General features: G+C 42.4%; 1 protein-coding gene across 1 annotated transcript in view; it reads left to right on the plus strand.

The window, feature by feature from the left end:
• The window catches only part of PRKCG (protein kinase C gamma), a 565,988-nt gene that overhangs the window by 332,908 nt on the left and 211,945 nt on the right, over positions 1-21,135 (plus strand). Inside the window, exons 4-5 of the mRNA XM_075839972.1 lie at positions 5,576-5,687; positions 6,574-6,705. Coding sequence (XP_075696087.1) covers positions 5,576-5,687; positions 6,574-6,705 — 244 coding nt within the window. The remainder of the gene's footprint in view (positions 1-5,575; positions 5,688-6,573; positions 6,706-21,135) is intronic.

Genomic DNA, 21,135 nt, shown 5'->3' on the forward strand with positions numbered 1-21,135 from the left:
GTCATACAGTCCCGCTTCTAAATAGCGCCACCCCCCCCTTGTACTTAGCGCCACACTGCAAACAAAGTAGAGAGTCTGCTCTGCCTTACATGACTCACTGTTAGGAGGTGCCGAGGAGGTCATGCGGCGTAGCGCCGGAGTTCCACTTCTGACAGATTTCGGTGACGGGAGTCGACAAGTCCAGTCACCTGAACTGAGTCACTTCACCTCATGTCGCTGATGTGATGTCAGGTGACGGGTCAGGTGACTGGATTAGTCCAGTCCCTGCACCAATCTCACTTTGAGGCCAGAGCTGCCTTCATATTTTCAGATTTCGCAGAAGTGGAATCTGAATATTTGCCCAGCCATGGCCTTCCCTTTGCGCTGCGCATGTACATTTTGGCGCATGCGCAGTGCAAAGTTCCGGGAGAATAAGGAAAAATCCTGGACAGTGCTTTTTTTTGCCGGACGCTACTGACAGCAGAAAAAAACACCCATTTATGTGGACTGTCCTTAAATTTACGGATGGTTGGCAACCCTGGGTGTACCCCTGGATTCACTGCAGGGACCATTATTATTCAACTTATTTATTAATGATACAGAGGATGGGATTAATAGCACTATTTCTATTTTTGCAGATGTCACAAAGCTATGTAGTATTGTTCAGTCTATGGAAGATGTTCATAAATAACAAGCTAATTTGGACACCTTGAGTGTTTGGGCATCCACTTGGCAAATGAGGTTTAAAGTGGATAAATGTAAAGTTATGCACCTGGGTACGAACAACCTGCATGCATCATATGTCCTAGGGGGAGCTACACTGGGGGAGTCACTTGTTGAGAAGGATCTGGGTGTACTTGTAGATCATAAACTAAATAACAGCATGCAATGTCAATCAGCTGCTTCTAAGGTTGCAAGATATTGCAGTGTATTAAAAGAGGCAGGATAGGGATATAATATTACCACTTTACAAAGCCTTAGTGCGGTCTCATCTAGAATATGCAGTTCAGTTCTGGGATCCAGATTCCAGTTCATAGAAAGGATGCCCTGGAGTTGGAAAAAATACAAAGAAGAGCAACTAAACTAATAAGGGGCATGGAGAATCTTAGTTAATCTTAGTTATGAGGAAAAATTAAAAGAATTAAACATACATATTTAGCCTTAAAAAGAGACGACTAAGGGGGGACATTATTAACTTGTATAAGTATATGAATGGCACATACAAGAAATATAGTGAAATCCTGTTCCATGTAAATTCCCCTCAAAAGACAAGAGGGCATTTCCATCCGTCTGGAGAAAAGAAGGTTCATTCTCCAGAGACGACAAGCCTTCTTTAATGTGAGAACTGTGAATCTATGGAATAGTCTATCGCAGGAGCTGGTCACAGTAGCTACAGTAGATGGCTTTTAAAAAAAGTTTAAGATAATTTCCTAGAAAAAAAAAAATATCAGCTCCTATGTCAATGTATAGATTTCCTTGAACCTTCCTCTGGATCAATAGGGGTAAAACAAAGTTCTATAATTTCTCCCATCCCTCGGTTGAACTTGATAGTCACCCCAACAAGCAAGTGTGGGTCAAAATTCCTCCACAGCGACGTGAAAGACTGATTGATTTTTTTTTATATGTAGTTTGTAGCTGATGTGCACCATAGTTACAAAAATGTTGCACACAGTGGTGTAACTACCGCGGTAGCAGCAGTAGCGGCTGCTACGGGGCCCGGGGCTTGAGGGGGCCCGTGCCGCCAGCCGACACGCCCACCCAAATGCCCGGTGGCGCCGCTAGCAGCCGTTATGGCTGCTACAGCGGTAGCGCCGCTACTGTGGGGCCCGCGCCGCCGAGCCTTACACAGGCCCTCTCATCATGCCTGCAGGTGTCGCTAGCACCGGAGGGGGCCCCAGTACTAGCGGCAGCCAAATACATGTGTTAGCACTGAATGGCCGGGCATGTTCCGTGCCTGACCATCCAGTGCCTTACAATGACACTGATTGGCTAGCGGCGCGATGACATCATCGCGCCACTTCCATGCTTGGAAGGTGCTGATTGGCGGGGCAAGTCATTCTGCCCCGCCAATCAGCGTCATTGGAGGACGCTCGTTCAGCTCCTGCAGACATGCTCAGAAGAGAGCATGTCTGCATCGCCAGTGAACAGCGTGGGAACGGGATCATGTGAGTATGGCAATTTATTTATTTTTTTCTTCAAAAATGTGAATGGCATTATCTATAATGGGGGGGGGGTCGTCTTTATGTGGGCTATCATATATAGGGGGGTCTATATGTGGGGCAGTAGCTACAGGGGGCTCTATATGTGGGCCATTATATGCAGGGGGCTCTATATGTGGGCCATTATATACAGGGGGATCTATATGTGGGCCACTATATACAGGGGGGGTCTATATGTGGGGCACTAGCTACAGGGGACGTCTGTATGTGGGGATGTGGGGCACTATCTACAGGGGGGTCTATATGTGGGGCAGTATATGTGAGACACTATACAAGGGTGGGCTATATGTAGAGCACTATCTATAGGGGAGCTATTTTTTAGGGTACTTTCTATAGGGGTGGGCTATGTGTGGGACACTATATACAGGGGTGGGATACCTGTGGGGCACTAGCAACAGGGTGGCTATATGTAGTGCACAGTCTACAGGGGTGGGCTATATGTGGGACACTATATACAGGGGGAGCTATATGTGAGACACTATCTACAGAGGTGGGCTATACGTGGAGCACTAACTATAGGGGAAGCTATATGTAGGGCAGCACGGTGGCTCAGTGGTTAGCGCTATTGCCTTGCAGCTCTGGAGTCCATATGTGGGCACTATCTACAGGGGGCACGGTGTGTGTGTGTGTGTGTGTGTGTGTGTGTGTGTGTGTGAGACAGTTATATTTAGATGTGTTGAGAATTTTAACTTTGTTTATAGGTGCAGAAATGTTTTAAAACTGAGAAGCTGAAGACATCTAAACGGAAAACTGCAGAAATGGGTCATGGCCGGGAGAAATCCATCATAGATGTCTGAACCGGAGGGAGAAGAAAAGAACTAGAATCTGAGATGTCACCGGTGAGTCACTTAATGTAAATGTTTATTCTGCCTCTAATCAGTATTGTAGTCACTGTATGATCTGCAGCGAGATGATGGGTGGTATGATTTTTTTTTGTGAAACCGCATTTCCCAGCATATCCTTACCATTGTTCCGGCCATGCTGGGAGCTGTAGTTTTACACCGTACAAACCTATACGCAGTGGCGTAACTACCGCTATAGCAGCCGTAGCGACTTCTACGGGGCCTGCAGCATGAGGGAGCCCGTGGCACCCGCCAGCACGGCCCCCACCATGGCCGCAGGCTCCGCTAGCAGCCGCTATGGCTGCTACAGCGCGACGCCACTGAAGGGGTTGTTCCTACAAAAGACATGCATCCCCTATCCACAGGATAGGGGATACATGTGGGATCGCTGGGATGCCCAGCGATGAGGAGAACGGGGGACCGAAAGTCCCCCCTAAGTTCTCCATGACAAACCTCGGACTTCTGGGGTCTGTGTCGGCAGCTCCGTAGAAATGAATGGAGCGCCGGTCGCGCTTGTGCGCATGCGTGACCAGCGCTCCTTTCATTTTTATTGAACTGCGCAGACGCCAGAAGTCCGAGGTTATTCATGGAGAACTTCGGGGGACTTTCAGTCCCCCGTTCTCCTTATCAATGCCAGCGATCGCACATGTATCCCCTATCCTGTGGATAGGGGATGCATGTCTTTTGTAGGACAAACTATAGGCCGTTTTTTTTTTTTTGGGGGGGCTTATATGGTGTTATCTACAGAGGGGGCTGTATGGTGTTATCTACAGGGGGTCTGTATGGTGTTATCTACAGGGGCTGTGTATGGTGCTATCTATAGGGGGGCACTGTGTGGTGGAATCTATAGGGAGGCACTATCTACAAGGGGGGGGGGGTTGTGTGATACCCAGCAGAGGGGGGGCCCCAGTCAAAAGTTTGCTATGGGGCCCAGTCTTTCCTAGTTACGCCCCTGGTTGCACATATGTATATGTACTTACTGTTAGATTAGGGCTACATGGGCCTATAGAAAGTGATTATTGGCATATGGTTAGGGGGTGTTTTATTCTGTTAAGACTTTACCTTGTCCAAAAATAAATAAAACAACATAAAATCAGTATTACAATAAATACAACAAAATCGGATCAGTATTAATATGAGAATCATTTATCATAACACTAGTAAGAGAGTAATGAAGGAGTAGTAGGTTACTTTAATAACATCAGAGACTTGGTGTCCTGCCGCCAGGTCAAGGTTGCCTCCATATTGCTGCATACAGCAACAAAGAGCCACAGACTCCTGACTACACTGCTATATATATAGTGACCTTACATTTCTGCATGACTAGCATCTTGGCGACTTTGAGCGCATTTTGCTGATTTTCTTGAGGCGGTCTAGTTTATGACCCCCAATACTAAGTTTTGGGGCCATTTCGGCAAAGTCAACCCTGTGTCTAGGACCCATTATCCACTTCACATAGGCCTTATTCACACGAATGTGTGCATTTTGCGCGCGCAAAAAACGCTGCATTTTTTGCACGTTGCAGTTGCGTGTGTCATCAGTGTTTTGCTGCGTGGTTGCGTGATTTTCACGCATATGCCATCCTTATGACACGCGGTTTTGCTGTTTAGAAAAAGAAATTAAGGAGGTGCTTTTATTTTTTCCTTCATTTCTTTATCTACTGTTGTGTGAATTACGCGCGACACACGGAAGTGCTTCCGTGTGCCGTGCGCGATTTTCACGCACTCATTGACTTCAATGGGTGCATGATGAGTGAAAAACTGCCAAGTATAGGACATGTCATCAGTTTTACGCAACGGACATACGCTGCGTGAGAATCATGGACTGTCTAAATGGCCCCATTGCCTTACATAGGTCCATGCGAAAATCATGTGTGTATCACGGACGTTAAACACGTTTTGTGAATAAGGCCTTATAGTGTGTAGTTACCCCTTCTTACTTCAATGGAAGTAGGTCATGTGTAAAAAAATTATGATATATGATATAATGTTAGTTCATTTAATGGCATCCCAATAAGAATCCAAATTATTTTAATCACATTCTTTTAAGCTTAATTTAAAATCTTAAATTCTTAAAATTCCTTCAAGCCTGTTATTGTCATTTTGAAATAAAACCCAAGGCAATGAAAAATCTTTAGGCTTTTCAATTCTGTCACTTCTTTTGACACTTACCAACCTTAGGAAGTCTTAAGGACATGAGCAATATTGTAGGCATTTGTCTAGTGTCTTAAGAGTAAAAAAAAGTAAATTCTCAAGCTCACTTGACATGCCAACGTATAAGATATTGACGCTTTTACATTTCATGCTGCATCAACCAATTTTTATGTGTAAATGTGGAAAGATGTCCAAAGTGACAAGGAGGGGACACACCGGTGCCAACTCTGAGTGATGTTATGTCTTGCCTCTTGGGGGTATTTTGGCATTGCCTCTGGGTTGGCTAAGGACCTGCTAATGATTAAATCGTCTTCACTGAGACCACAACATGACGGTCCTAGGAGAATATGCTCTTATATTTTGGTATCTGCTTAACTTGCAGGATCCTCGTAGCAGACACAAGTTCAAGGTTCACAGCTACAGCAGCCCGACTTTCTGTGATCACTGTGGTTCTCTTCTTTATGGGATGGTTCACCAGGGAATGAAATGTGCTTGTAAGTACTGTTTATTAGCAAGTGATAATACAAGTATTTCCTTATCTGTACATGAGCATCATAAGGTTTTCAAGGAGATGACTGGGTTCTAGTAAAGTTAGATGGCAATAATCAAAATAAACAACTTGCTAAATCTGCATTGTATTCCGAGTCGGCACGGTTTCTCCTTTATGATGTTACTTCATAAAGATGAAACAAAATATTTTTCATATCTGGTATACAAGGAAGATGTCATTGCCTGTAAATGAACAAACTGGGAAAGGTTTCAGTCTATTGATATCATAACAACCTTCTATAATATATAAAGAGGGCTTTTCAATTACTTGTTTAGAAAAAATAATAATAAGAATAATAATAATTAAACATAATGAAAAGCCCTCTTCTATTTATGAACAGGAGGACTAGCTAAAAAAAAAAAAATCCTCAAAGACCCTGTTATGGGGATTGTTCAGTTTTAGCAAATTAATGTTATTTTTTTATTATTAAAAGTGATAAAAATTTGCAATATATTTTTGTATTAATTCCTCATGGTTTTCAAGATCTCTGCTCGTTGTTCTACAGTAGGAACATTCATTATTTACTTCCAGTGGATACAATTCTGTCCATGGACACACAGGTGCACGGCTCATTACATTTACAGTATGTGTGTCAAAATTGTATCCACTGAAAGAAAACAATGAATGGTTCTACAGAATAACAATAGGTTGAAATCTTAAAAACGGCGAGGAATTAATACAGAAAGAAAAGCATATTGGAAAATTGTATACGTTTTAATTATTAAAAAAAATTACTTTGATTTGTTGAAATCAGGCAACTCCTTTTTAATGTTCATAGATTGGCAAAGGTTTGTATTAACGATAGTCACTACTATTCTGTCTTCCCACAGGCTGTGAGATGGATGTACACAAACGTTGCGTTCAGAGTGTGCCTAGTCTGTGCGGGGTGGATCACACTGAACGCCGTGGTAGGATGCACATCAGGTTGGAATCAATTAATGATGAAGAGTTTCAAGTCACAGGTATGTAAAACAATGTATGTAAGGTATATATATATATATATATATATATATATATATATATATATATAGAGAGAGAGAGAGAGAGAGAGAGAGAGAGAGAGAGAGAGAGAGAGAGGTTATTAATATATTGACCCCTCCAAATTACTTAACTCCTTATCTGATAATTCAGTCTCAGGATTACCTCTAAACTTATAAACATTGGTTCTTCATTGACATCCAAAGTAAGGGAGGGGAATCTTTTTGAGGTCTTTTTATTTTTAAGTTATGATGACTGTGATAAGTTCAATATGCCTTTGCCACTGCCAACAAATTGGGAATTGGTTGCTAGTGCCCTGATTCTTTTATAACGCATGCTTTTGTTGATGTGGAATTCTTCACTTTAATATGTCCAGGGATTGTAACGCTACGTACATTTTAAGAATCCTAATAAAAAAAAGTAAAAAGAAACCCTGATATGATGATAAAAGGTGGAGATTTACTTCATATGTTGAAATACACCATTTTATTTCATTGTCACAGTCTAATTAGACTCAGACAACATGTTGCAGATAATTCTGCGACTGCCCCATTCATGAGGATTGCAGAAATCCATGCATATGCTGCAGAAACCATTCAGATGTGTGGAATGCTTTTTCAGTTTTAGAAATTACTGCAACAAATCTGCCGCGTATGATCTTACCCTAAGGCCTTATTTACACGAACGTTTTAAACGTCCGTGGGACGGCCTTTGAAACAGCGGCCGTCCCACGAACTTATGTAATTCAATGTGGCCGTTCACACAGCCGTTGTTTCAACGGACCGTGTGAAGGGTGTGTGGGAAAAAAGGACATGTCCGTTCTTTTCACGCATCACGCATCCCTCCATAGACTCTCAACAATGGGGGATGCGTGACATCGCGTCCCGCAGCGCTGAGCATGGATGCACCTCGGACGTGAAAAACTGCAGTTTTTCATGTCCGAGATGCGCAGCGCTGGTGTGAATCAGGCCTAGGGCTGGGTTCACACATGCATTCGACTTTCCATTGTTCTGCTCCGTCAGAGGAGGCGGCCGATGGAACCCATTGACTTTAATAGGTTCCGTTGAGGAGTCCATGGTTTTACCGGAAATAATAGTGCAGCATGCTGCTCTATTGTTTTCTGTATATTCGGTCGGGCCCACGATGCCTAATACTTCCTTAAAGCATTGTGCCATTTACTGTTTTAAGGTTCATTTACTATTGTAATAAAAAAGCAAAAAAGGGTGTTCTCTTCTGGGGTGTTAGAATGAGTTTCACAGTACATTCACTATTCTCTGTTCTAAAATTACCGAAGATAATACTTTTCAAATATAAAACAAGATTAGGTTTAGAAAACCATACCCAATAGAAAACCCAACAATAAATGCGATATCAATATCACACGGTGCCAATTCTGAAAGATATATATGTAAAACAAAAAAGAAAAACTATATCAGAAATATAACCAGGCACTCTTGGGTCATTGAAAAATTATGAAAATTTATTTATTATTAAAACTCCAATTATTTAGAGAATATAAATGTATTCACACAATTTAAAACATTTTTGTCTCCTGGCCAGGAAAAGGTTACATACAGATACAAAATATACTAATAAGTAGGAAGCATAGATGTACACCTTGTTTTCCCCACAAATCGGGGTAAATGGCAAAAAAATAGATCCAAGAAAAAATCGCTAGGTTGAATTCACACCTGCGTTTTTTTCCCCTTGCACATACTTATGTGTATTTCCTCCAAAAAATGACAGCAATTCTTGTCAAAAGAGCGTGTAGTAGATTTATGAGGAAGGCCTTCCCATATATGAAAGAAGCATACCCCTATAAAAATAAAGCTGTCATTCAGTAAGGGGTTTGTATTTTTTATTTGTGTGTGGCTCTCATTCCTCCCTTTCAAGGATCAATCTTGCCTCAGGGATCAGGGGTAATAGACAGTCTATTTCTTAGACCATTCCGGTCAAAATATATTCCTCCCGATCCTTATAATTATCACAGAGAGCTCCGTTCTTAATGATTTTATACTGCTTTTACCTTTAAACATGCACAAAGAGACGTGGAAGAGCAGCAGGCACAATTTGAAGCTCCAATGCCTCTCACCAGGTGGTATTCAGGTGAGATTCCGCCCATAAGCTCATACCTTCCTTCAAGCCTTTAGGATTGAGTTCTTCAATATAGGCTTTATTACGTCTCCGACCTGCAAGGTTGCTCCACAGAAACATGTAGAGGTATTAGATCCAAAAGAAAGAGGGGCCCACACTTTCAAAAAGGTGATTTTCCAAACCATATAGTATCCATATAGTATCCTTTTTCGTGCGATGTTCCCAACACGGCCAGGGATTCACAAGGCAGAGTCTCGACGTCACTACCCGCCTTGCTTGATTAGGTCAGCTGACGCGTTTCATCCCTTATCGGGATTTCCTCAGAGCTGTCTTAGCAAGTCCAGCCAGATTCAGTGCATTTATAGGGTCCAACGTGCTTTCATTGGTTCTATAGTTGGGAATAAAATATCCCGTACCGAAGGTCTATGCTATTGCAAGATTACCCTCATATTCCTTCAACGAAGTGACAACAATAATTTTCTTTCTACATCAAAAAATATATGTTAAGGAGAAAACTGACAATCAATTAGTTCGATATTAATGAACATTTTAATCCCTATATAGATCGTGCATAATCAGTAATGTCCCTCATACGCTAATATATATGTGAAACTCGAGTTTTGGAGAAAATTACTTCCTGCCTAAATAAAATTAAATAATATTACCCAAGTTATACATTTCATATTTCACATATTTTTTGAGATGTTAAATACAAATATTTTTCCTTTTAATAAAAGAAAAAAGAGAAAAAGAAAAACTTTTCTTTCCATATTTTTACATAGAGAGACATAGATACGAAGAGCTTTTAAATATTACATTTTTGTTTATTACATTTTTATTTAGTCAAGATATTCAAGCCCGTTTTTTTGCAAATAACCCATAAATTCTTCTGCGGTGTTGCTATCAGTGTGTGTGAAGAGTGGGAGAAGAGGCTTGCATTGACAATCCAACACAATGGGCAGCACTTTGAACACATTTTATAAGTGGTCAGAAACTTGTAAATAACTCATGAAAGAATAAAGTAACGTTAAAACCAAGCACACCATTGTTTTTCTTGTGAAATTCTCGATAAGTTTGATGTGTCACATGACCCTCTTCCCATTGAAAAAACTAAAGTTGGATACAAAATGGCCGACTTCAAAATGGCCGCCATGGTCAACAACCAGCTTGAAAAGTTTCCCCCCTCCCATATACTAATGTGCCACAAACAGGAAGTTAATATCACCAACCATTCCCATTTTATTTAGGTGTATCCATATAAATGGCCCACCCTGTAGTTACGACAAATGTTGGGAAGGGGTTAATACTTATGTCAATATTTTCGTTTTTCCATTTCAATATGTTCGCAAAGATTATTAACATTCTGTTTTCACTTGTCTTTATGGGGTATTGAGTGCAGAATGATGGGAAAAAACTTGAATTTTTTATTTTATTTTAGTCCAAGGCCTCAATATAACAAAATGTAAAAAAATTGAAAGGTTCTGAAGACTTTCGGAGAATTTGGGGCGGGGGGGGGGGGGGGGGTCTCGGCGCCAGTGATTGAAAGTGTGGATACAGTTCACAGTGACTACACTGTTGGTGGCCCGATGCATATGCACCATTTGTCCTTTGGTAGAAGAGGCCCTTTATGGTTGTCCAACCATGCTGTGAGTTGTAGTATTGCAACAGATGGAGAGCCATTGGTTTAAGAGTTCACTATGTGATACAGCATCAATAAGCACTGAGCATCATTTTTAACACTATGTCAGATAAATGCCCTAATTTATATAATCTAGTAGGTTTAAAACAAAGCAAAATAATGAAGATGTGTGAATTTGTCCTGATTTTTCAACTGGAAACATAAAAAAAATAAATGTGGAAATATAAGCATGACTAGTAATGTGAATAAAATAAGGACTTATAGACAGATGTTAACACTGTACATCAACACCTGCGTATTCAAGATCTATGTCACATTGTAAATACAGACCATCTGTTGTTCCATGTAATATTAGATTTTAATAAAAAGCAAAAAAGGAAACAATTTAGAAAATGCATTCAGCAAATTGTCAGTTATAAAGAATTTATTTATCAGAGTGTAACATAACGTAACACTAGAGGGCCTATACTTTGCCCACTAGTCATACTGCTAGACTTTATTTGAAGGAAACATGTCATGTTGAAAATGCAGTGCAAGCATGTTATAAAGCAGGAGGAGCTGAACAGGTTGATATATGGATTTGTGGCAAAAGATTTAGTATAACTTGTAATTTACGGCACTAAATACCTGCTCTTTCTATGCTTAGGAGACCAGTGGGCAGTCCTACTCAGTAACCGACAGCTATCAGCAGAGGCATAGCTAGGTTCTCCACCACCGGGGGCAAATATTCAGTTTGCCCCCCCAACCACTTTCCCGACATTACCTTCCCCCTTGCCAAGTTTGCTTTCTCTACCAATCAATGACATGTAATTATTTTTTTTCATCTTTTTTTTATGTAATTCGAGCATAAAACCATTTGTACATTTTATAAGCGATATAGTTATATAAAATAGATAATGCCACGCTGTCCCCCTGTAGATAATGCCACACTCTCCCCTTGTAGATAGTGCCACACCCACCCCTTGTAGATAGTGCCACAATCACCCTCCTCTAAATAGTGCTACACACCCCCCTCCCTGTACATAGTGCCATTGGGGCTTCCTAGAGCATATGGATAGTGGCATCAAGGGCTTCTCCAGGAGTGGAATCCCCAGGAAGAGCGTCGGTAACGCTTTGACTGGGGATTCCTCCAACTTTCAAGTATCACAAAGAGGGATAACCAATGCGGCGCGCGTAGCAACACCGTATAATACCCTCTAGCTGCCCCCACACAGTATAAAACCCCCATAGCTGCCACCACACAGTATAATGCTCCCATAGCTATCACCATACAGCATAATGCCCCCATAGATGCACCCATACAGTATAAAGCCCAAATAGATGCCCCCATACAGTATAATGCCCACACAAATTCTCCCATGCAGTATAATTTCCACATAGATGTCCCTATACAGTACAATGCCCACACGGATGGCCCCATGCAGTATAATGTATGCAAAGACTCCTGTGCAGTTTCACACTGTGCTGAAGTATATGTGGGTTGTTTTCTTGGGTGGGGGGGGGGGTGGGTTGCATCTGTTTTTGGGTGGCATAAACCTGTATACTAGTGGAGAATTTGTAACATTTGTTTCCATTTAGGGTATGTACTCATAGATCAAATTTGCTGTAGAAAATTCTGCAGCAAATGCAACCCAAAATTCGCAGGGAAATCTGCCAGAAAATCTGCACCAAATCGTGCTGTGGAAACCAGTCAAGATAAAAAAAAAAAGACTATACTCGCCTCCCTGGTCCTCTGGATGGTCTCTGTACAACTGTCATCCTGTGATTGGCTGCTGTACAGCGACCATCAGGGGACCAGGTATGTGTTGCCACAAGAGCGTCACGGGAGGTGAGTATAGTCTTTTTGTCTGAAACTATGAAAAAATACTGGGTTATTTTTTGGGGACTTGACATTTTTTGCAGATTTAGATAGATAGATAGATAGGATACAGACATACACAGATAGACATACAGTATACACAGACAAACACACACACACACACACACACACACACACACACACACTTACCTTTTGTAGGTAGATGGACTTTTCACATACAGACAGTCTGTTTAAGAACTTGGAGCCTCTTAATAGGTCAGCAGTGATGGTTGCCTGAAGTTCAGTAGTCAGGAGGAGGAGGGGAAGAGAGCCTGCGGATACAGTGCTGCCCATAGAGGAGGTCGGGCAGAGCGCACACCAGGCTCTGTTATCAGTGCTTCAGCCAATGTGACAGGAGAGCCTGATGTGAACTTACATGAGCTGCTCTCTGTCTGTCCTGTCTCTGCAGACTTCCTCTCTACTGCTCGTCCCTGACTGCTGACAGCTAATGATAGAACAGCTGGAGCAGAGAAGGGGACATGCAGGGTGGAGAAACAAGTCCTGCGTGATCCAGCAAGAGAGGTTTCTAGCACACTGGTCTAATATTTACAGCGTCTGTGTTGTGGCCTCTCGTTTGCTGCCCCCACACAATGCTGAAAGCTGCCGCCTGAATCTAGCAGCTCAACCTGACTCATGGTAGGTGCGGCCCTGTGCGCCCGGCCCCCCCTACCTTCTCTCTTAGTTGCGCCCGGGGCACATGCCCTGTCTTCCCCCCTAGCTACGCCCCTGGCTATCAGTAAGGCTGTCAATCATTGAGTAGGTCCACCCACTGGACTCCTAAGCATAGAAAGAGCAGGTATTTTTTTCCCACAAAACTATATATTATTTTTTTTTTGTTATTTAATTTTTGCACTGCAGCTTCTATGCATCCACTATATATAGAAGCTGCATGACGGCACTGTAAGCTGAATCGGCAAATTAGCTGCACTGACGGCTTGGCTGACAGCGGCTCTTGTGTGCCTCTGACACACAATCCAATGTCATGAAACACCATGAGGTTATATACGCCATTGCTCATAACATCGTGACGCTACCCAGCGTCATTCTTATGAAGAAGAGCCCAGCGTTAGTTACTTTATAATGCAGGGCCCGTTCCTTTTTTTGACCGGGCTTGTGAAGCAGGGCCCCAGCACCCAAGAAGAGGCACCCGGAAAGAAGAGTCACCCGAAGAGAAGAGTAGGCGCCCCCCTACGGAAGTGTAGGAAAGGGGACCCAGGAATAGTAAGTAAATAGGGGTATTAATTTTGTGGGGTTCTGGTATGGGATGTAAATTCATTTAGGGGTCTGATTGGGGTGTAAATTAAATTAGGGGTCTGGGATCTGAATTTAGGGGTCGGGTGGGATTCTGAAATAGTTTGCATATTCCCCCTGGCTCCACTCCCACCCCTGTCACTTTCTGCTCTCTTAGTCATCCCACCACAGAGCCCCTACCACCTAAACTCTTCCCCTTGTCCTTTGACAGAGCCCCTGCCCACCTCCTGTCTCTGCCCTGCCCCTCCACAGAGCCACTGCCAGTTTGCGGCTCACCCCAGTCCCCCTCCCGTCAATTTCCATTGCCATGCCCCCTCCCGCCTCTTTGTAGCCTCTTTGTGTAAAGGATCTGCCAGGCACAACTTCTGTGTATACGCCCATGGGTAATCAGTCTGCACCTGGTTCTATGTCTCTGAGACTGACTCCATCTTCCACCACTCAGGATGGCAGGCTTAGGAGTGGGAGAGCCTATCGCAGCCTGGCCAGATGGAGCTAGCTCCCGCCCTCTGTCTATTTATACCTGCCTTTCCTGTTCCTCCTTTGCTTGTGATTCTTCTCGTGTGGTTTCCTGGCCTTGCTGCAGCTCCTAGCTATTTGACCTTGCTTCATACTGACCCCGGCTTACTGACTACTCTCCTGCTCTGCGTTTGGTACCTCGTACATTCCTGGTTTGACTCGGCTCGTTCACCTCTCTTGTTGCTCACGGTGTTGCCGTGGGCAACTGCCCGATTTCCCTTTCTTGTGTCCCCTTGTCTGTTCGTCTGTCGTGCACCTACTGAGCGTAGGGACCGTCGCCCAGTTGTACCCCGTCGCCTAGGGCGGGTCGTTGCAAGTAGGCAGGGACTGAGTGGTGGGTAGATTAGGGCTCACTGTCTGTTTCCCTACCCCCCTGCCATTACACTTTGACTATATAAGGTCCAAAAACTTCTGATGGCGGCCCTGGCAAATAGACCTGTGTTTATTGGTCCTCATAAATAAAGGTTGTATGGTTTAAGGTGTTGCAATTCTATCAATTGTGTGGGGTCTTTTAAATATTAGAGCCAGTTTACATATTTTTGTAAAAGGGGATCCACAAAATGTGATAAATTGATGATGAGTGAGCCTATACCCGTGATTAAAGGATCTACTGGGGGAAAATGGTTGATTTATGCAATTTAGAAAGGTATTAGAAGGAGGTCAGTGACGGTTCCTTGATATTAGAAGTTTCCTCTACCTTTTGTTAATAAGGCCATCTGAATATACAGCATCTAATAATTTATTGTATTCCAAAGTGTGTGATCCAGTTGGATTGTAACCTAGCTCTTTATAAAAATCTGCATCTGAAAGGAGTTTCAGTGCTTCCTTGTCCAAGATATCTATGCCACCTCCCTTGTCTGCTGATCTTATTACAATTTACTCATTTTAAGATAATGATTTAATAGCAGCTCTTTCATTTTTGGCTAAATTTTAATTTTAATTTTTTTGTGAATGGGATATGATCTAAGCATCAAAATTCACTTCTAACCAGTGAAAAGAAGGTTTCCAAATTCAGACCACGATAATGGGTTGGATAGGGAATGAGTGAGGTTTCACAACCACAGCAATGGCATAGGGGGTGGTTTTGCTGGGTTCAGATGAGGCTGTATGAATGAATGTGTTCATGGAAGAGATTTAGAAATGTCTGGTTTAAGTTAATTTTCTAGCGTAACTATTCAGATCCAAAAAAAAGTTGAAATCTGGGGTTGCAGTCGGGCAAAAGTGGAGCCCTTTGGAAAGTAAGTTTTTCATTTTCTTTAAGAATATAGTTGGACACATTAAAGCGCTTCATTGTTTCTTTTGATTCTTTTTTTGCTGGAAAGTATTTTGCGCTTGTAATTTCCGGTTTCTTTCTTGACACCCTCTACAGCCTTTGAATCTATTCTATAGAAGTTTTCGGCACTGGGGGGAAGAACCGCGTGATGCTCTGGCTCTTGGGACTAGTGAGGATTGGTAGACGGATGGCCATAGTTTGTTGTGTTTGTGTTAAAGGGATAATCGTAGGCATTGTCAACTCTGATGGGAGTCCTAAAAAGATATTGTGGAACTAGAGCTATCTACTGATGTCAAATTGTGGTTGGTAGACTGATTGGTCAAATCCCCTACTGAATCTGTAGCTCCAAGCAGCAGTTTGGTGTCAGTGGAATGAGTTTGTCATAAATACAAAACTGTGAGAAATCAATGGATGGGGAAGTTTCACTATCAATCAGAGCAGGAGGTGATGACAGGGCTGTGGTGGAATCGATGGGACCATCTGTGTCCATAGTATAGTCTTCTGCGATTACATTAGTCCTACCTAGGATTTTTAAACAGTAATTTAGATGGCTTACAAACAGGTTCAGATCTGTGTATTTAACAAGCCCCAGAGTGGGGCCAGGTCTTAATGTTGTATTAATGGGGTCACCCCGCAGAGCCGGAGCCAGAGTTAGGCTGAGTTTTTGTAGGACAAGTTAAACCCATAAAGAGTGTGATGGTCAAACTAATATTGGATTCAGCTGGATGTCTACCTTGAGATTTTTTAAAAGCAACAGTTTTGTAACTCTTAGTTGGTTTAGGGGTACTGACAGTATTGTACACCCGACATCTCCATCATGATTTACCCCTGACCTGAAATTATGTCACACATTTTTACTGTTCCCATTGTTTAAACTTTTTTACTGTGTATAGGTGCTATTTTTAGAGCATTCCTCTCAGGCCTCCAGGCCCTTTTCGCTGACCATTGAACTACTCCCACAGAAGGATATTCCTGTTGGGCCCCTTCAACCGGTCTTAGGTCAGTTGAGGTAGGGAGTCAGTGTTACCCTTGTTTAATTAGCAGAACAAAAGGTAGAAGAACTTCCCTTCCACAGCTAGCGCTGCAAGCCACCAGTGGCCTGTAGCATCAAGCTTAGCTGTTATCCTCACATAATTCATTGAATTGTTGACAGGTAAACTTCTAAGCATACTCCATAGAGGTAGTCATGCAGCTTGTTGACCACTGCCCACTTCAATGCTAGGAACTCAAGCTTATGTTCTGGGTATTTGCGCTCATTTGGGAGTCAAGTCCCGACTGATGTAATAGACCAGCGCAGGGAGCTAATATGATCCTTGTACAAGACAACTCAGAGCACTTCAAGGGAAGCATCCACATGTAGCACATACGGCTTGCTGGGCTCTGCATATGCCAACACCGGAGCCTGTATCAGACATGACTTCAGTTTCTTAACTGCATCATCACAGGCAGGTGTCCATCTCTCTCCAAAAAGCTCATTAACCTTAAAGAAGGCCTTCTTCTTTGGCTTCTTGGATTGAGCTGTCTCTCATGGAGTAGGATACCCCTTGATGAGAGCAGTCAGAGGCTTTGTGATGTTTGAGTACTGTGGTACAAATGTCCTGAACCCTAGAAAAGACCTGAGCTCCCCAAACTTGGCGTGCTTGGCCTCCAGCTGTTCCGATACTTTGAACAATCTCTGGCTGTGCTCTTCCAGGGTTTTTCTGAACACGATCAGGTCATCTAAGGAGACCATGACTTCCCAGAAATTCATGTCTCCCATCACCTTTGGAAAGTGGCAGGGGCACTGGTCACACCCTGGGGCATCCTCTCTCAGTCTTTATCTCTGTGATGCCTCCTCCTGTTGGTTATAGAGGTAAAAAAAAAAACAAGAGGTGTTAGGATCTGTAGTCTGGTGCAGTTCAGGAAAATAAGTGCTTATGCCTGCTTGGCACCCGCTACAGCATTTACTGCACACAATGTCCCGCCTGCAGGGATTACAGCTGTATTTATACACTACCGTTCAAAAGTTTAGGGTCACTTAGAAATTTCCTTATTTTTGCAAGAAAAGCACAGTTTTTTTTAATGAAGATAACATTAAATTAATCAGAAATACACTCTATACATTGTTAATGTGCTAAAGGACTATTCTAGCTGCAAACGTCTGGTTTTTAATGCAATATCTACATAGGTGTATAGAGGCCCATTTCCAGCAACCATCACTCCAGTGTTCTAATGGTACATTGTGTTTGCTAACTGTGTTAGAAGGCTAATGGATGATTAGAAAACACTTGAAAACCTTTGTGCAATTATGTTAGCACAGCTGTAAACAGTTTTGCTGTTTAGAGGAGCTATAAAACTGACCTTCCTTTAAGCTAGTTGAGAATCTGGAGCATTACATTTGTGGGTTTGATTAAACTCTCAAAATGGCTAGAAAAAGAGAGCTTTCATGTGAAACTCGACAGTCTATTCTTGTTCTTAGAAATGAAGGCTATTCCATGCGAGAAATTGCCAAGAAACTGAAGATTTCCAACAACGGTGTGTACTACTCCCTTCAGAGGACAGCACAAACAGGCTCTAACTAGAGTAGAAAGAGAAGTGGGAGGCCCCGCTGCACAACTAAGCAACAAGACAAGTACATTAGAGTCTCTAGTTTGAGAAATAGATGCCACAGGTCCTCAACTGGCAGATTCATTAAATAGTACCCGCAAAACGCCAGTGTCAACATCTACAGTGAAGAGGCGACTCCGGGATGCTGGCCTTCAGGGCAGAGTGGCAAAGAAAAAGCCATATCTGAGACTGGCTAATAAAAGGAAAACATTAATATGGGCAAAAGCACACAGACATTGGACAGAGGAAGATTGGAAAAATGTGTTATGGACAGACGAATCAAAGTTTGAGGTATTTGGATCACACAGAAGAACATTTGTGAGACGCAGAACAACTGAAAAGATGCTAGAAGAGTGCCTGACGCCATCTGTCATGCATGGTGGAGGTAATGTGATGGTCTGGGGTTGCTTTGGTGCTGGTAAAGTGGGAGATTTGTACAAGGTAAAAGGGATTTTGAATAAGGAAGGCTATCACTCCATTTTGAAACGCCATGCCAAACCCTGTGGACAGCGCTTGATTGGAGCCATTTTCATCCTACAACAGGACAATGACCCAAAGCACACCTCCAAATTATGCAAGAACTATTTAGGGAAGAAGCAGGCAGCTGGTATTCTATCTGTAATGGAGTGCGCCAGCGCAGTCACCAGATCTCAACCCCATAGAGCTGTTGTGGGAGCAGCTTGACCGTATGGTACGCAAGAAGTGCCCATCAAGCCAATCCAACTTGTGGGAGGGCCTTCTGGAAGCATGGGGTGAAATTTCTCCCGATTACCTCAGCAAATTAACAGCTAGAATGCCAATGGTCTGCAATGCTGTAATTGCTGCAAATGTAGCATTCTTTGACGAAAGCAAAGTTTGAAGGAGAAAATTATTATTTCAAATAAAAATCATTATTTCTAACCTTGTCAATGTCTTGACTATATTTTCTAGTCATTTTGCAACTCATTTGATAAATATACAGTGAAGGAAATAAGTATTTGATCCCTTGCTGATTTTGTAAGTTCGCTCACTGTCAAAGACATGAACAGTCTAGAATTTTTAGGCAAGGTTAATTTTACCAGTGAGAGATAGATTATATATATATAAAAAAAAAAAAAGAAAATCACATATTCAAAATTATATATATTTATTTGCATTGTGCACAGAGAAATAAGTATTTGATCCCCTACCAACCATTAAGAGTTCAGCCTCCTCCAGACCAGTTACACGCTCCAAATCAACTTGGTGCCTGCATTAAAGACAGCTGTCTTAAATGGTCACCTGTATAAAAGACTCCTGTCCACAGACTCCATTAATCAGTCTGACTCTAACCTCTACAACATGGGCAAGACCAAAGAGCTTTCTAAGGATGTCAGGGACAAGATCATAGACCTGCACAAGGCTGGAATGGGCTACAAAACCATAAGTAAGACGCTGGGTTAGAAGGAGACAACTGTTGGTGCAATAGCAAGAAAATAGAAGACATACAAAATGACTGTCAATCGACATCGATCTGGGGCTCCATGCAAAATCTCACCTCGTGGGGTATCCTTGATCCTGAGGAAGGTGAGAGCTCAGCCGAAAACTACACGGGGGGAACTTGTTAATGATTTCAAGGCAGCTGGGACCACAGTCACCAAGAAAACCATTGGTAACACATTACGCCGTAATGTATTAAAATCCTGCAGTGCCCGCAAGGTTCCCCTGCTCAAGAAGGCACATGTACAGGCCCGTCTGAAGTTTGCAAATGAACATCTGGATGATTCTGAGAGTGATTGGGAGAAGGTGCTGTGGTCAGATGAGACTAAAATTGAGCTCTTTGGCATTAACTCAACTCGCCGTGTTTGGAGGAAGAGAAATGCTGCCTATGACCCAAAGAACACCGTCCCCACTGTCAAGCATGGAGGTGGAAACATTATGTTTTGGGGGTGTTTCTCTGCTAAGGGCACAGGACTACTTCACCGCATCAATGGGAGAATGGATGGAGCCATGTACCGTCAAATCCTGAGTGACAACCTCCTTCCCTCCACCAGGACATTACAAATGGCTCGTGGCTGGGTCTTCCAGCACGACAATGACCCGAAACATACAGCCAAGGCAACAAAGGAGTGGCTCAAAAAGAAGCACATTAAGGTCATGGAGTGGCCTAGCCAGTCTCCAGACCTTAATCCCATCGAAAACTTATGGAGGGAGCTGAAGATCCGAGTTGCCAAGCGACAGCCTCGAAATCTTAATGATTTACAGATGATCTGCAAAGAGGAGTGGGCCAAAATTCCATCTAACATGTGTGCAAACCTCATCATCAACTAAAAAAAAACATCTGACTGCAGTGCTTGCCAACAAGGGTTTTGCCACCAAAATTAAGTCTTGTTTGCCAAAGGGATCAAATACTTATTTCTCTGTGCACAATGCAAATAAATATATATAATTTTGACAATCTGATTTTCTGTTTGTTTTTTATACAATCTATCTCTCACTGGTAAAATTAACCTAGCCTAAAAATTCTAGACTCTTCATGTCTTTGACAGTGGGCAAACTTACAAAATCAGCAAGGGATCAAATACTTATTTCCTTCACTGTAAGTGTGAGTTTTCATGGAAAACACAAAATTGTCTGGGTGACCCCAACTTTTGAACGGTAGTGTATATTGTATCCATTTTTTAACCCCTTAATGACCACCAATACGCCTTTTTACGTTGGTCACTAAGGGGCCTTAGGCTAGGCTGATGCCTTTTTCTTGTGAGCCTAGTCTAAGTCCTGCACGGGTCTCCCCAAAAAAGTAATAATAAAAATGAATCAATAAGTACCATGCACCCCAAAACAGAACCAATCAAAACTTCGTCTCGTCCCGCAGAAAACAAGCCCAAAAAATCACTACATTGATGGAAAAATAAAAAAGTTACGGCTCTTGGAAAGCAACGATGCAAAAACAAATCATTTTAGTTCAAAAGTGTTTTTATTGTGCAAAAGTCGAAAAACATAAAAAACCTCTATATATGTGGTATCCCCGTAATCGTACCGACCCATAGAAAAAAGATAACATGTTATTTACGTCGCATAGTGAACGGCGTCAATTTAAAAACGCATAGAACAATGGCGGAATTTCAGGTTTTTTTTTATAATCCCCCCCAAAAAAGTTAGTAAAAGTGAATAAAAAAATTATATGTACCCAAAAATGGTGCTATTAAAAAGTACAACTAATCCCGCAAAAAACAAGT

This window comes from Rhinoderma darwinii, chromosome 10 (assembly GCF_050947455.1).
Source record: "Rhinoderma darwinii isolate aRhiDar2 chromosome 10, aRhiDar2.hap1, whole genome shotgun sequence".
In the NCBI taxonomy this organism is placed as follows: Eukaryota; Metazoa; Chordata; class Amphibia; order Anura; family Rhinodermatidae; genus Rhinoderma; species Rhinoderma darwinii.